This window comes from Natator depressus, chromosome 13, assembly GCF_965152275.1.
Source record: "Natator depressus isolate rNatDep1 chromosome 13, rNatDep2.hap1, whole genome shotgun sequence".
NCBI lineage: Eukaryota > Metazoa > Chordata > Testudines > Cheloniidae > Natator > Natator depressus.
The window spans coordinates 19077635-19095547 of record NC_134246.1 but is presented as its reverse complement, the minus strand read 5'-3'; the positions used below and the strand labels follow the sequence as shown (position 1 = coordinate 19095547).

The window sequence follows — 17913 nt, the reverse complement described above, 5'->3', positions numbered from 1 at the left end:
CATACCTCCTTTCCTGCTTATTTCCTCTTAGTGATACTGTGTGGTTCTCCATTTAATTAAAGAATTGGTTGGAAGAGAGAAAGGCATGTGTATGTTTCAGCCCTTTCTGCAAGTTTCATATTTTGCCATTGAGAGACATGAATAAAAAGTTATCGCATGAAAAAAGATGCGGAATAACTCTCCAGCACTGCATAAGCTTTAATCCTTTACAAACAAAGCAGCCACCGAGACCTTATTCAATCAGACTAATTGCATTTCTCTCTCCACACACAACCTGCAGATCCAAACCCAGAAGGGGCAAAGTCAAACTTCAAAACCAACGACAGGCAACAGTGCAGCCTTCCAATGCCTTCTTATGCCAGCCTGATACGCTGAAAAGAATCTGTTTTCAGAGAGAGTAAACAGCATTTAAGATGTTAATTACAGAGCAACTGCGGAGCTAAAGGAAAATGAGCGCTTCATGCCTACACCAAAAATGACCAAATAAGACAAACTAAATGATCTGTGGCAATTAGGGAATGAAGCTCTAGACAAAACAAACAAACAAACCCCAATGAAAAGATGAAACATCCTGGAAGCAAAGGACTGAAACACAACCAAGACCATAATATTGTTGGGTGAGCTCCACCAAACCCAGTGCTATTCATTGTTCCAGGATTTTCCAATACCAGAGTTCTCTAAAGCAGCAGAGACGCTCATGGCTAAAGCAGATTGCATTTTAGTTGGGCTCCTTTTGTTAGCCTGATCCTGTTTCAATTTCCCATCCTTTGATAGGGCAGCTTTGATTTGAACTGATTTTCTAGGTTCCAGGGTTACCAGGGATCATTTTGACACAGGTAGAAATCAGGAAACAATGGGGTGGATTTCACATTTTCAGACCACGAATACAAGGCCTGAATCTGCTGCCCTTACTCCTGTGACTAGTCCCAGGAGAACTGTCCTGGGTCTGCTCCTGCTCCCATTGAAGCCAATGGCTACACACCTACGTGAGTTAGTCATAAGGGTAAGGACTGCAGTATCAGGCCCATAATTAACAGCAAGAAGGAAAGAGAAAGAAAAGGGAGCTTGCGCATCACCCGTGAACATGACTCAAATGGTGGGGGGTTTGTAACCCCCACAACCTGATCACTTAGGTAACATTCCATGTGTCATGACAAAGGATGAGCAGATAAAGAAGCTGAGGACCCAACAGTAAACTTCTCAAGTCATAAAACACTACAACTACTTAAAAGGAGCCCAAGTCACCAGACAATATACCCTGCTTCTATGCTGTAGCCACAGGAGCCCCACAAACCCCTCTCTTAAAAATCAACTATACAAGAACACCACGCGATCTTAGAAGAGAAAGAGCGTTTATCTGGTGGCCAGTGCAGACATCTGCCATTTCTCTTATAGTGATACAGGTTTCTAACATGACTGAATGCATCCGATGAAGTGAGCTGTAGCTCACGAAAGCTTATGCTCAAATAAATTGGTTAGTCTCTAAGGTGCCACAAGTCCTCCTTTTCTTTTAGGTTTCTAACAGTGAGAAAAAAAGGGAAGGCATTTCCTTACTCAATTCACATTTGTGCCTGTTTAATTCTATTCAATTCCCTTAATGCAGCCCCTATCAGTTCAGTATCATAAACATACTGCTCAGTATTCATAGGACAGGGGCCTGTCTCTTACTGAGGTTTACTGTGCTAGTGGTGACATACTGATTTGCTTAGAGATCCAGTATTTTGAATGTGATTAAGATTTAAACCCTAACCTCTTTGCATCTTCTTAATTATGTAAATGCCCATAGGCACTGGAACTAGAGGTGCTGGCTTGAAGTGGTTTCCATTATATATAGGGTTCAGTTTGGTTCAATGGCTCTCAGCACCCCCACTATACAAATTGGTCCAGCACCCCTGTAAACACCTATAATCAACACTTCCTGCACCAGCATTAGCAAAGGCCCATATGCTTCTTTCCTTCATTTTTTCCCATATTAATTATTTCCTGCTGTAACTAGATTTTTATCTCTCTGTTAATGGGCATGGAAGGAAGGATGGTTGATGCCAACCCAACACTTTCTGTATCACCAGTTCCACTCCATTTAAATCCACTCACTATTCATGCAAAAGGGAGAGCTGGTAGATACGGCACTAAGGGACAGCCTGAGACTCTGGGCTTGTGTCCTGACTGGGGAGAGGCTGTATTTATCATTAGTGACCCTCACATACTGACCTTTGTTTTACCAATGAGCTTTTATTGTACTGTTTGACTTATTTTCCTATCAGCACCCATACGGTGTTTGCAGGAGGTTAGTAATGCTCTGCATTTTGCAAAGCAGGCAGATTCCAAATTCCTGCAGCTACTGAGGCCTAGAGTTTCAAAAATTCCCATTCAAAAGTGCACATGCACAATTTGTACACACAGTTTTCATGCAGAATCACAGTAACTGAACATGCAAAGGGACAGTGAGACTCTGGTCCTTTTCACATGCAGTCATGGTAACTGAGCACAAGCTACAGATTATACATGTGTATATCTTGCTCACACACTTGTACCAGCAGCCATGTTTATTGGTTTTTAAACATATATATTATATTTCACATTTATTTGTATCTTTGTGTTCCTTGTTAGCCAAGCAACCACACTTTCCTCCTTCATTTCCCCTTACAGAGGGGCTGGATTCTACTCCCAATCAACTCAATGGCCAAAGTGGTCCTTAACATTATTACTTCTAGTAATCTACACCTAGGCACTTGCTGCTCCTTGCCCCCGGCTTATGATAGAAGTCCCTTACAACAGTGGTTCATGTACCCAAGGGGGTACGCAGAGGTCTTCCAGGAGTTACATCAACTCATCTAGATATTTGCCTAGTTTTATAACAGGCTACATAAAAACCACTAGCAAAGTCAGTGCAAACTAAAATATCATAAAAAGAAAAGGAGGACTTGTGGCACCTTAGAGACTAACCAATTTATTTGAGCATGAGCTTTCGTGAGCTACAGCTCACTTCATCGGATGCATACTGTGGAAATTGCAGAAGACATTATATACACAGACACCATGAAACAATACCTCCTCCCACCCCACTCTCCTGCTGGTAATAGCTTATCTAAAGTGATCATCAAGTTGGGCCATTTCCAGCACAAATCCAGGTTTTCTCACCCTCCGCCCCCTCACAGACAAACTCACTCTCTTGCTGGTAATAGCCCATCAAAAGTGACCACTGTCTTCACAATGTGTATGATAATCAAGGTGGGCCATTTCCTGCAGAAATCCAGGTTCTCTCACCCCCTCACCCTCCTCCAAATATCATACGGACAATGACTTATTTATACTGCTCTATATACTGAAATGTTAACATATTAATATTAATAATTCCATATTAATATTATTTCAATATTAATATTCCAATTGATTTATTTAATTATATGGTAAAAAGGAGAAAGTCAGCAATTTTTCAGTAATAGTGTGCTATGACCCTTTTGTATTTTTATGTCTGATTTGTAAGCAAGTAGTTTTTAAGTGAGGTGAAACTTGGAGGTATGCAAGACAAATCAGATTCCTGAAAGGGAAGTCTGGAAAGCTTGAGAGCCACTGAGTTACAACAATAAAAAAAAGAATGTAACAAATTAAGACAATTCAGTTGATAACCAACATCCCTCTCCAAAAGAAGCTATCCCAAAGCTATCCTAAAATAACTTCTCTCTCTCCCCTTGTTTTATCATTCCCTAATTCCTTATATCCCCTCTCTCCATGGTTTGATGTCATTGCACACTGAACTTAATTCAAACCTGTTGTAAGCAGGTGCATCGCCACTGAAATGGCATCCATTTACAGCAGATATAAGTTGGCCCGCTGAGAAAGGGAATTTATTCCTCAAAGCAGCTGGAGTCAATCCATTGTGTAAGAAGTGTAGGAGGAGTGTCAATTTTCTGTTCAATAAATGAATTTGCAAATACTTGATTGTGAAAAGAATTCAGAAAAGAAAGGCAAAGCTTTCTCTCCATTCACACTGGGCTAGGTAACACACTCAGGTCACCACAGGCCAGACTGTAGAGCTGTCTTTACATTTTTCATTTCTACCTCCAGTGATGAGGTAAAGAGAGACACCCAGTGGTAAAATATAGGATAGGTCCTCTCTTTTCTTCGTGGCCTTGCCCATTTCTATGTAGGAGTCAGGTAGGATCATTTCAATGTACATGAAAGCCAATGAATCCCTTAGTAGCTGTGAAAATAATTCCACAGCTCCCTACGTAACCTTGGGTAAATCATTTTCACTACTTTGTGTCTCCGTTTCTCCCTCTGTTAAACAAGTTAATAACTATGCCCTAGCTACCCTAGCCCTAGTACTTAGTTAATGCCCTTGGGAGATAAATCCTAGGTGTTAATAATACTAAGAAAAAGTATTTTATTAATAACACTGACTCTATAGTGTTGCTCATGTGACATTTAGCAATTCTGTACAACCCAACAAATGCAGGAAGCTATACCATCCTTTAACCAAAGGTGAAGCTAAAGAACAAAAAATTCTCTCTGCTCTACAAACCAGCTGATGAACTGGTGCTTCTCATATAGAAAGGCAGCGAGCAGCTGCCACAAGTGTGGCGTATAACCAGACACAGTCCTTACACTGTAGGATGGGAAGGAACAGTTAGGATCCCTTTACAAGGAGAATGTGAAAGCCAGGAGATGAAGTGGGGGAGATGTAGAATCAACTCTTCAGTGTTTAGTAAGTTTCATTTCCAGAGAACTTTCACGGTGCTGGAAGTGTACCTTCTGCTCTTTCTTTCCCACCCTGGACAGTCTGTTAAGCCTTCACCAAGTCAATCTATAAAGAAAAAGTCAGAATTGTCAGGTCGACCAGCAGTAACTGCTGATGTGTGCTTTGTTACACCGACATAAACAAAAAACAAAAAAAATCACATGCCAAATGGTGGGGGGGGGAGTTAATCAGTTTGCAACAGAGTAAAACATTTTGGGTTCTCACTACCCGTAGTCTGCAGGGCTTTTTTTTTTTTAATGTCTCAATAAAAATGACATATTTCCATATGGAGCAAATTCATAAACAAAATTCACCTTATTTATTCTGGGTAAAATGTTGCCATTTGTGATGCAGAAAGTTGCATTCGCTGACCACAGCGAGGATCCCATATATGAGTACAGTACTTTGGGCAGGGCTTGGAAAAATGTAACAGACACCAACTAGCCAAAGGACTAAATCTTGTAGCCAGAGACCAATACAAAAGAGGAAGCGGGATTGGGGGGGGGGGGGCACCCCTGGTGCAGTGCTCACCTCTAGCTGTTGGGATGCAGGAGGGGCTAGGATGACTTTAGAGCCTACTCAGAGGCTCTGTGTTTCCTAACATTTCACCAGCCCTAAAAACTCGCAGTTGATCAGCTTTGTTCCTGTCCTACGATGACATGCAGAGAGCAGCCACAGGCTGCATTCTAATAACATAACAATAATTAGAAATGAGGCGCTTTACAAACACAGCCATCCTCGCTCCATCCTTACGTAAGTGAGTGTTTGTACAGATGGGGGCTCTTAGGCAGAGAGATTAAGCATGCTGGCAGTCCATGTCAGAGCTGAGACCAGGTCTCATTAAGTTCCTAGCTCACAGCCATCGGCTCACGCCATCACTTTAGGCCTCCCTCTGGCACTCTACAGGCCTCATTTGGCCCCTTGACCACACTTTGCTTTCAGCTAATCTCCATTGCTCAGGCAGTGCATTAACTATGCAATCAAACACACAGTACAGGACGTACCAGGCAGCTGCAGAGTGTATGATCTTTCTACAAAGTCCCTTAAAGCAGCATGTGTCACCCGACACGTAAACACTGCTCCTTTCTCTTCCCTTCCAGGCGTGACTCTCAAAACACTCCAGATGGATTGCAAACCATTGGCTCCCATTATGGAGACTGAATGGCAGACTCCCGCTTGCAGGAGGTGCCCATCTCGGAACCAGTTCACAGTGATCACGTTAGGGGAGAAGTTATTGATCCTGCAGTTCAGCCTCAGCTCCTCTCCCAGCACAGGAACAGAAGGGTCTGTGGTGATCCAGAGAACTTCAGGGGGTGTGCCTGTTCAAACGGAAAGAACACACAGCAGGACGGATGGTCAGATGAGTCGCCTCCAATGTCAAGAAGAGAGCAAATGGCCAAGACGCATAACAGTACCAATGGGAGTGGTGAATTATTTATGACAGTCATAATGAGAATGTGGGAGCTTACGGCTCACACAGTGAGAGCTGCTGCAAATTGTTCCTGGTTTGATTGTATATGGCATGTTACGGGTCTGGCAATGGGAATTTTTGGGTGTGACTATAGCTTTGACCTTGGCCCAACATTATGTGTGCCACATTCTTTCCCCTGTACTGATAGCTCATGGGGCTCTCTCAGTACTCCTGGCCCCCATCGCATCCCCAGGCTCTCCCAGTGCACTGTGCTGAATAAGGTCTCTCTCTACTCAGCCACAGCTACCACCGCTCTTCTTCCTCATCCCAGACCTTGGGCATTACCTGGGCCGGTTCCACTTTGCGCCACCGCTGAAGATCGGTGAGTGAAATGGGGCTAAGACAAGAAAACAGAAGGCCCATTCAGCAATCACTCTACTAGGCTGGGTTAGGAGGAACTCAGCTGCTCCTTAGCTTCCTCCACACTCTTTAACCCAAAGGCCTCATTCAGATTCCAGGTGATCAAACCGGTCTCACCTAGAAATACTTAATACTTCCATAGCACTTTATATTAACGAGTTGATGTTCACTATACCCCTATACTCTACATTTTATAGATGAAAAACAGGGGCTGACTCGCCCCAAGCCACATACCAAGTCACCAGTAGAGCCAGGATTAGATCTCAGGACTTTCTAGCACTATGCCCTGTGCACAGGCCAATAGACCACCCTGCCTCTCAAGCTCTGAAACTCAACCCCACAAATCTTTTGCACCTCGTGGTGGAAATCCGCTGAACCTCTCAAAGGCAGCTTCACTGCTAGCATCATTTGCAGCAGTTGACTCACGGCATGCATCTTACCTTGCAAGTTAACTTCATAGAAGAGTTCTTCTATATTTCCAAAGCTGCTGTGTTTTATCTGACAGATATAAACTGCCCCTTCCTCCTCATGGGTCAGCATAAACTCTGTCTGGCTCCAGACACTGAAATAGTCAATTTCACAAGGGAAAGGTCCAAACTGTGTCACATCGCTAACAAGTTGTCCATTTCGAAACCAAGTCAAAGTGATATTCTTCGGGTAAAATTTCTCTACTACGCAGCTCAGAATGAGCTTCTCTCCTACCGTGGGAGCCTGAGGCCAGCTAGTGATGTAGAGACTTGCCGGCCGAGCTGAAAGGGAGACACAGAAAGAGAGAGAGAGAGTGTGTGTTTAGGGAAATCTTGTAAAAAGTTACTGTTCAGATTTTGGCAACGAGTCAGTAAGAAAAGAAGATCTGCTGGGGTAGGGGGGAGGGGGAGAAAGGGGCTTTTACCGGTGACACTCAGCGTGGTGCTCATCCATATGGCGCTTTTCAGTGCGCTGTGCTCAATGCTGCATTCAAACACTGCCCCATCATCCCGGATGGTGGGTGTGTAGGTCAGACAGGATGGAACACTGAAGAACTTGCCATTGGTTTCCAAAGGCTGCCTTGCCTTGTCTGTAATATCTTCTCTTGGACCCAGAAGAAAAGAGGCTTCTCCAGGAGCTTCACTTGATGCCATTTGGGGGGTTCTCCGGTACCATTTCACACTAATCGCTTTTGGTCTAAACCCATTTATGTTGCACATCAGCTTCAGCTTCTCATTAATCGGGATCACATCTGGTTTGTTAATCAAGGAAACCTGAGGTGGCACTGAAAAGAAGATAAATTTGGGATGTAGAAGTCTCTGTGAGATGCTGGCATAGCAGAACTGGGGGTTCCTGAGTATATAAAGTAGTGACATTCACAGTAGGAGTGAAATACTGGCCCCAGTGAAATCAACACACTGGGTCTTTTCTAGGCATGTACCCAAAGTGTAGCTGCAGAGAGCCCTGGACCTTTGATGGGAGCCCTGCTTTGTCATCACTCTTGCTCAGACACAACCAGGACCTCCTCCACACCATGGCCCTTTGCAATACAATGAGTTGAGGGGGCCCACCCCTCTTTCAGTTGCTGAAACCCACCCTTTCTAGCTGATTAAACCCTTCTGATCCCTCCAGTACTGACAAGTGCTATGACTGCTAAAATCTAGTGCCCCTATCTCTACTGTTGATCTCCCATAGTTGCTAAAACCCTCTTGCATCCCTCTAATGACTGGATTAGATTAGACTAAATTAGTCCATGACAGATGATTTAGGGACATGAAATCAATCCTGCCACGATGCAGGCAAATAAACTAGATTACCTACTGTTGGTGCCTCCCAAGGAGTCTGTCCATGGGCCATACAGCTGATTGAGGTGCCCTAACATACAAAATATCCTTAAGGAAATCAGATAGAAGTACAGAAGCTAGCAACTCCCTTCTTTGGGGCTCAGAATCAAATACGATATTTGTTAACACTCTGGGCTAGAGAAAGCTGTAGCTCTGATTTTTAGGCCAACTTTCCTTTAACATGAACTAAGAAGCACATTGTTTTGCAGAGCGTACCCTTAGTTAAGTTATTATTAGTTATTAATTATTATCATCATCATTAATACATAAATGGGAGGCCTACCACAGCTAGAAGGATGCTGAAGGGTAGGAATGTTTAAAAAAAAAATAATTACCTTTCATAAATTGTTCCCGATAGAATATGGTCAAAAATATACTACACACTCCAGTTATCACAATACAAGCAGCAGCCACTCCAACAATGAACCCCATGTCCCGCTGATACTGCCTTGGGGCTGAAAACAAATGTATTCATTAGAAACAATTTAAAATAATCCGATTCCACCCAAGGATCTCAAAGCATTTTACAAACAACTAATGAAGCTTCCCATCAGCCCTGGAAAGTGAAGCACTTCTGTATTATTGTTATTATCCCCCTTTTACATGATGGTAAACTGAGTCATGAAGAGGTCAAGCTATGATCAGTTCTCTGTAGGCAAGACAAGGGATTATAGGCCTTTTGGACAGCATGTGCATGAAGAACACACTTGAAAGAGGAGCGGATTGAGCCATGGAGTAACTTTGTTATTTTGGGTACAGGGTTATGTCCATGAGGGTATTGAAGCAGGGATAGGGCTAATAGGAGTTTGCTAGAGAAGGCTGATACACAGTATATTTGAGTATTTTTTTATTTCCTGCCTTCAACTACAACCTGAGAAACTGGGGTTGTGAGCTGGGGAGATTTGTGGGAACTGCAAGGGTGAAAAAACAGATCTCCCATATAGGCTGCAGAGCTCAGGAGCAGCTATTAAAGCCTCTAGGCTGAAAAAGTCCCTGGGAATGCTGCATTCCTCTTCTGTGGATGGTGGATCTGCAACAGCCCCACCCTACTCTCAATCTCTTCCGCATGCTGTTGCACTGAGCCAACACAGAGCACAGCCTGAAGAGAATGCAGAACCTCTGTGCAGCCTCCTGGAGTCCTGAGCCCCTGGGCACTGGTTTTACTGCACTCAGGACTTTCTGGAGTTAAGGCAGGATTTTGCCCCTATTAAAATCATTCCTCCCATCAATCATTTCTTAGGATTTCCCGAATGCATAAAGTAAAATTTCCATTTGCTGGGAAATCCCAACATTTTAAAATTTGTTTTTGTTCCAGATCAACCTGAAAAGCTGAAAGTCTGAAATTTTCTGCAAAATGAAAATTTGGAAGAAGTTTGATATGGAACAATTGAAACATTTAATTTCAGTAATGTCAAAACATTGTTCTATAAAATATTAACTGTGGCATATATTCTATCACGTTAAATCTATACATACAATATATTAAAACTAATATTTTAGTATAATATAAAAGTTTAAACAAAAATTAATCAACATGATAAAGTCAAAATCAATCATTTTTACCTTATCAAAATTAAAAAGAAAGTAAAAAATGATTCATTTAAACTTTTTCCTGTTGAAAACGTCATCAAACCAACATGTTTCCATGAAACAGTTTGATTTCAGCAAAATTCCATTTTCAGAAAGAAAATTGAGCCATTACAAAATTTTCAACCAGATCTATTCAGAGTCTGTTCTTGGGCCACTTACTCGTGACAAATATGGTTGTATTTCCTCTCAGCGGCTTTTCCAAGGATTCATGTCGGACTTCACAGATGTACAAGGATCCATCATCCTCTTCAGACACCTCTCGGGTCACCCGGCTCAGCACAGTGAACATGCCCTTTTTATCGTGAGCCAATGGGACTCCCGTGCAGATATCCTGCGTTAAAGGCCTCTCATGTTTACTGCCATACTTCCTAACCAGCCACGAGATGTCAATTTCTTGAGGGTAAAATTGATGAACATCACAGGAAAAGGTTTTCTCTCCCCCTGCTGTAATTTCGGGGTTTTGGGGTGACAGCAACACTGTAGGCTGAGCTGGGAAGACAAATCACAGTCATGCACAAACAAGATACTATTGCTCATGATTCCCCATAAAAGATTCCTAATTAGCACGAGACACTAATTTTGCTTCTGGGTAGATAGTTAAAATTGGGAATAGAGAGTTACATGGCAGTAAGTGAATAAGACTAGATCCAAAATACTGACTGAGTGCTAATGCACACCAGCAAAAATTTAGTTCAAAATAAAAAGGAGACTGTAAATACACAAATGAGTGATAGATACACACCAGTGAAGCACAGTAAGAATTGCTCGGGAGAGTTTCTTTTCTACAAAAGTTTTACTCTTATAACGTTAACATGTACACAAGCCAGACCGTGGCTAAATCATTGCATCAAAGATAAAGTAAAGGAGCTAACTTTAAACTGACCACAAGGACCTGGCAAGCACCTGATGATCCCCTAAGAAACATTTGCTACAGTTACCCTCAAAGAAGTGCCTAAAAATAATTCAAAATAGTCACTGGAGAATGATCAGCTGGCTGTAGGCAGTGGCAAGAGAAATTATAGGGGTTTGCTTAATATTCAGTGCTCCTATTCCAAAAAAGTCACTTCCTATCCATATGTGGTTTAGTGATTACTGCAGTCCAGGGATAGGGAATCAGACCTCTTGGTTCTAGGCCCAGTTCTATCATGAACTCACTGTGTGATTCTGGGCAGGTCAGTTATTCTCTATACCTCAATTTCCCCCATCTGTAAAATGAGTTTATTAATACAGGATACTCCCATTTGTCTGACACCCTATTGGCCCAATTCCCCATTCTGTAGTTTATGAAGCAGTTAGGCATTCCTGAAAATGAAAATCTCTAAGGCTAAAATAAGGCTACCGTTACATCACATCACAGCATCATGTCTTAACTCAACCCTTGGAGTGGCCTCAAAGTTACACGTTGGTCGCAAGTTGTTTCTGTTTTATAGCTAATAGTACTGAGTACCTCTGACTTGGACCCGGATTGTCCCACTTCCATATTGCGGGGTTATTAAAACAGTGCATGTGTAGATCCCTTCGTCGTCTAATGTCACATTATGCAGGTTCAGTGATGCGCTGCCCTGGGTTAGTAATTCAGGATTCACCAAGGCCCCATTCCGGTGATATAATGTATGCTTTCCATCAAACTGGTATACTGTCTTCTCTCCAAATTCATTGTTTATGGTCCATTTCACTGCCACATCCTCCAATTTAACACTCTTCCAGATTGTAAAATTACAATGCAACTCAATATGTGTGTCCACCAGACAGAATACTGGGGAAGGGCTTGTCTTGATTTCCAACGTAGCTAAAAATAAAACAAATGAACATGCAATTGGCACTATCACTATCAGTCTCAGCAACAGGAAAAGGAGTGAAAGGGCTATAGAGACTGAATTCTCCCTCTCAGCCCTAATTAGGGGTCTGTCTAGGATCAGGATGGAGTCACATTATTGTGCTGGGGTGGGGATATTTGTGCTTCTGTGGTTGTACCTGTCCTGTGGATAAATCAAAGCCATCAGACACATATCCGAGGGGATTAATATTTTTAGGAACTGAGCCCTACAAGAACATAGAACTTAAGAACAGCCATGCTGAGTCAGACCAGTGGTTCATCTAGCCCAGTAGCCTCTTTTTTGACAGAGGCCAGAGCCAGATGTTTCAGAAGGAATGAACAGAACAGGGCAATTTCAAGTGATCCATCCCTTGTCATCCAGTTCCAGCTTCTAGCGGTTGGAGGTTTAGGTACACCTGGAGCATGGGGTTGCATCCCTGAGCATCTCAGCTAATAGCCATCTTGGCTAATCACTACAGTTCATAAACATGAACTTATGTAATTCTTTTTCCAACCCAGTTATTTTTTTGGCCTTCACAACATCCCCTGCGACGAGTTCCATACGTTTTCTGTGCATAGTGTGAAGTACTTCCTTTTTTTGTTTCAAACCTGCTGCCTATTAATTTCACCGGGTGACCCTTGGTTCTTGTGCTATGCGAAGGGGTAAATAACACTTCTCGTTCACTTTCTCTGCACCAGTCACGATTTTACAGACTGCTTTATATCTCACACACACACACACACACACACACACATACCCCATGCTGAACTGTCCCAGTCTTTTTAATCTCTCCCAGTACGGAAGCTGTTCGAGACCCCCAATAATTCTTGTTGCCCTTCTCTGGACCTTTTCCAATTCTAATATATCTTTTTTGAGATGGAGCAACCAATATATTGATGCTTTTGAGCACCAAACATTTAATCGTTTACTCAATGGGACACAGTCAACATAAAAATCACACATTTGTCTCAAATTTATTTCCTTACCCTTGTTACAAGTAACACCTGAAAAGGCTTAGAGGGGGGAATTGGATTCATTTTTTGTTTGTTTATTGCATGCCTTTGACAGCACACTATGCCAAACACAGGTCCCAAACCTGCAATCAGATCTGCTAGCAAGGATGTCTGGACCCGTGCACAGCCCCATTGAAGCCAGTGGGGTCCTGCACAGGTGTAGGATTCACACCAACTGAAACAAATGGTGGATCGTGATCTTAGTCACTTTCCTCTTTTGATTGTGTGAGTCCAGAAAACGTAATTGTAAAAACCACAATCAAGACTCAAGAGATCAAGATAAGACCTGAAACAACTTTTCATTCATTTTTTTTAATTGACTAGATTTCAAGCTGATGGTCCTGTTTGCTTTTCTAAGTCATTGTCATACATTTCTGTCTGTGGAACATCTCTTCCCAATTTGTAAAAGGTCTGCTATGGAAATTGTTCCACGTGTTCGTTCCAGATTCCTGTCTGAAATAAACCTAGCCACGTTAGGGAGACAATGGCACTCTTTGGTGTCAGAGATTTCAGAAATTAATCAGACTTCTTTTTTTGTAACTATACCACTGTATTCAAACATATCTTTAATAAAACTATCCTTATTTATTACTGAACAAGTCAGGAGATGACTTGTGGAATTTGGACAGTCGCTTAATGGACATAATGTTTCCTTTTCTTCCCCCCCACTCCACTTCAACCCTCCCAAATGGCAAATGTTCAGAATAGTTTTCATGTTATCTCCTTTGAATTCAGATTTATTTAATTTAATTTATTTATTTATTGTTACAACACAGCTCTTCGGGCCACATTCTGCTCTTGATGCACTTGAAAATGGGAATCTCCAGTGAAATTAACAGGAGCCGTGTAGGTGCATCCAAGAGCAGAATTTGGCCCTTAAAACTGAAACCCTCAAACTTGGACACTGAAGACACTTTGGGCCAAATTTGCCTTCATTTTAGATGTAAGTTGTTACACATTCCAAACAATTAGTGTAAAATACTATACTTTTCTAGCCCTGTTCTGTGAAGCATTCCAAATATTAGTTACCCTGATACTCTATGTTTGCTCTGTATTGTATTGCAACATAGCCACTCATATCTCTGCAAGGTAAACTCTTTTGAGGAGGGACCTATTATTTAGCTGGCATACATTTATCTAGCATATAACACCATGTGTTACAGATATGGCAATGTCGCAATATCCCTGAAAGACCTTATTGTATTAAGTTCATGTAATCTCTCTAGGGGCAAGATATGACCACTATAGGAACTGGGAGGTCAAAAGACTGTATTGAAAATGCCAGACAAGTATAGACTTTTGGGACAATAAGCATTAACTGCAGTTCCTGGGGATACCTAGGGTTAATGCACATTATCCAACTGTGGTTATGCAAAAACCCAGCCTTTTGAAGCTACATTCAGAGGAGAGGGTCTTTGCTGATTACCCATTGTAGAAGATCAAAGGCCTAAGATGTATAAAGAAACTAATGCTCTTCCCAGCCTTTGTTCTGGTTCTGGAGCTAAGATGGATATGAACTTTCAACCACAGGGAAAATCCAATGGTGGGTTTTGAAAGACTGAAAGCTACCAGTGCACTAGGTTGGTGTTTGGGGTGACCTGTAGTAACCCTTCTAGCATGTGTGTAGATTCTTTTATTGTTTTCTCTGTCCTGCTTTTTCCTTAAGAATAAATGTATTTGCTTAGAAGGAGCTATGTGGTAACTTCTAATTGTGGGCAATACATGGGCTATAGCCTTCAGGGAGAAAACAGCGTGCAGACACTTGCCTGTTTAGGCAGTCTGGCTTGCTGAGGATATCACAGTGTTATCCAAGTAGCTGTGCAGTCTTAAAATCCCCTGTGAGGAGGGTGAGAGAGATGCAGGTCTCTGCTCAAGTGGGTGTGCTAGAGGAACCATGGAGGCGGAATACAGGTGCAGTTACCAGAAACTATTATATTTATATATATATAAACCAATTTCTGTCAAGCCTAACTCATAGTTTCTGGTAACTGCACCTGTATTCCCCCTCCATGGTTCCTCTAGCATGCCCACTTAAAGTTTCTGGTAACTGTACACACACACACACACACACACACACACACACCATGGAATAAATTGATAAAAACATTTTAAAATTCTTAAAAATAAAACCAATATTTAAATTTGAACAGCTGCAGGAGAAAATGAGGCTTAAAGCTTTTTTCTATTTTTATCTATTTAAATTTTTACAGTTGTAGGAAATTGGGGGGGCAGACAATTATTGAATGGCAATAGATATTGAAATTCAAACAGTTAAAGCTTTATAACCATTCAAACACAAACTGTTAATATCACATGTCAAAATATCCAAAGTAAATATCCTCATATCAACCAATCCGACCTGTTCTTACCACTCAGTCACTTAAGTCCACTTGTGACAACCCTGATTCAAAGTCTAAATCACTGGATTTAGACTCTAAGAAGTTATCAGGCAGCCTTTTTCTCACTTTGCCGAGCTGTAACTTTCGGTGACTATTGATGGAAATGTTTTGCCAGATCCTGTGTGTACCGTGAAACAGACATTTACTGGGGAAAAAAAATCTAATCCTTCCAAGCCTACTTCGCCTGCTGCTTCAATAAACCACAAGACCACCACCAACTTCGGTACTTGCCCTCCTCACCCCTCTCCTTGTGGTGACACGCGGGGTTTGTGTCCAACCTCAACTCCAAATGCTTTAATTTACAAGAACCTCCCCCCCAACCCCCATCCCCAAAGGCCCAACACTGCCGCCTTCGCTGCTGTTGACCAGGATCTTCCTTCGGGAATAATCCCAGCCGGACAGCCCCACTCCAGGAGCAAGGTCCTGTGCAGAGGCTGGCAGCGACGGGCCGCGGATCGGCAACACACCGGGCGGCGAAGGCGGCGGGGAGCCGCCTGTGCCCGCGGGGAGCGTCCATACCTGCAGCCACGAGGAGCGCCAGCGCCGGGAGCAGCGCTTCCATCGTCCGGCGCGGCCAGGGCAGGGCGCCGGGAAGCAGCCGCAGCAGCAGGTGCACTTTGAACTGGCGTCAGGAGGAGCCTCGGCCCCGCCCCCCAGGCGCGCCAGGAAAGCTGAGACCGATGCCCCCGTGCAGCCAAGGGCTGGGCCCAGGCACCCGGCACCTCCTTCCCCTGTAGGGCGCCTGGCGCTGCGGGGCAAAGGGGCGGCTGGGGTTAGGGACATGGGGCGGCTGGAGTCGCTCTCCTCGCCTGCAGCGCCGGGGCTCCACAGAGCAGAGGAGGCCGCCCGGTAAAATTGTCCCCTGGCCGGTGGAACCCGGCTCCCACGGCGGCGGGAACCGGGCACTTGACCCGGGCAAACTTTTCTGGCAAGGAAGTGAATACGCGCCGGGCACGGGCAGCCCGAAGCGCTAGGACGCTTGCACGGGGAGGGGAGTAGCAGCCCCGAACTCGGCTCCTCCCCGTTCTCAAGCTGCGGCGCTAAAGCTGAGCCACCGAGCTGCTTAGTACGCGCTTTCTTCCGATTGCCGGCATGGCAGTGGCTTCTACAGTGCCAGACGGGAGTTCCGTCTCCTTCACCACCGAGCGATGCGGGCTCTTGTGCGCCCTTTCTCTCCCCCAGCGCAAAGAAACTCACCATGCTCCCTCCCACTAGCCCTGGGGGCTGCCAGAGACCAAGGGGCCTGCCTCCAATCTCAGGGCTGGCTCCTTAAGATATAATACAACCACCCATCTTCCCCAAAGTGTGCAGGTGAGACATGGTTACAAAAAGGTCACAGGAAAAATCAAACTACAGTAGTTATTAGTTTACAGCAGTGGTTATTACAAAATAAGGAGAGATTCAGAGAAGGGTGACAAGAATGATTAGGGCTTGTCTACACTACTTGTCCATGGAAAAAACTCACAGGAAGAGACATTGAAAAGATGCAGATTCTACAACAGGGAATAAAAGTATAAAATAATGTCTGGTATAGAGATGGTAGATCAGGAGTTTCTTTTCTCCCCATTTCATACCACAGGACAAGGGAACAAAGGTAGCAGGTTCCAAACTGATGACAGGACATAAATACATAATTAGACTGTAGAACTGATTGCCACCAAAAGTCAGAGGCTAAGAACTTAACAACATTCAAGAGGGAATTGGACATTTATACAGACAACAAGAATATCCAGATTTCAGAGTAGCAGCTGTGTTAGTCTGTATCTGCAAAAAGAAAAGGAGTACTGGTGGCACCTTAGAGACTAACAAATTTATTTGAGCACCAGCAAGAGAGTGAGTTTGGGGGGGGGGGGGCGGAGGGTGAGAAAACCTGCATTTGTGCTGGAAATGGCCCAACTTGATGATCACTTTAGATAAGCTATTACCAGCAGGAGAGTGGGGTGGGAGGAGGTATTGTTTCATGGTCTCTGTGTATATAATGTCTTCTGCAGTTTCCACAGTATGCATCCGATGAAGTGAGCTGTAGCTCACGAAAGCTCATGCTCAAATAAATTGGTTAGTCTCTAAGGTGCCACAAGTACTCCTTTTCTTTTTGCGAATACAGACTAACACGGCTGTTACTCTGAAACCAGAGTTATAGTAGTTAGTGCTAAGAACATATTCCCAATTAATGTTCAAATGTGTGCTTCAGGGCTTAGAAGTGAGTGATCATGATGTGGGGGGCTGATTAGCCCACATCTGCCTACTGCAGAATTCTTACATTTTGGCTGTTGGGGAAATTCTGCACCATTGCACAACACAGAGTTTGCACAGAATTAATGTTCTGCACAGAATTTAATTTGCCCCCTGCAGAATTGGCACTGCCAAACTGCTGCCCACTGCTAAGGTCTGGCAGAGCCCAGCTCCCCAGGAGGCTTGAGCAGGCCACAGTTCCAAGGTTTGCTGGCCCCGCTCAGTCACATGCTGCTGCCAGGCCCCAGCCCAGTACAGCAGCTGCCAGAAGAGGCAGAAGCAATAGCTGGGAGCTGCAGGAAGGGGCTGCTGCTTTCTGGGAGGGGAGACTTAGGTAAGGAGGGGGTGAGACCTGCCGTGGAGAACATGACTCAAGCTGTACCGGGGGCAGCCAAACCTTTAAATTGTGTCCCCCCGCACCTCTTCCCCACCCCACTATCAGCACGTATGAGTCATCTCTGCCTGGCAGGACAGTAATG

At 43.7% G+C, this 17913-nt stretch overlaps 1 gene segment (V, D, J or C); it reads right to left on the bottom strand.

Annotated features, from left to right (window-relative positions):
- Positions 1–3057: 3057 nt before the first annotated feature.
- Positions 3058–16119, bottom strand: LOC141997652 (Ig mu chain C region-like). The segment is given in 8 exon segments: positions 3058–4807; positions 5746–6060; positions 7013–7321; positions 7465–7824; positions 8719–8838; positions 10133–10462; positions 11421–11762; positions 15722–16119. Coding segments are annotated over 8 exon segments (1824 nt in total).
- Positions 16120–17913: the final 1794 nt, after the last annotated feature.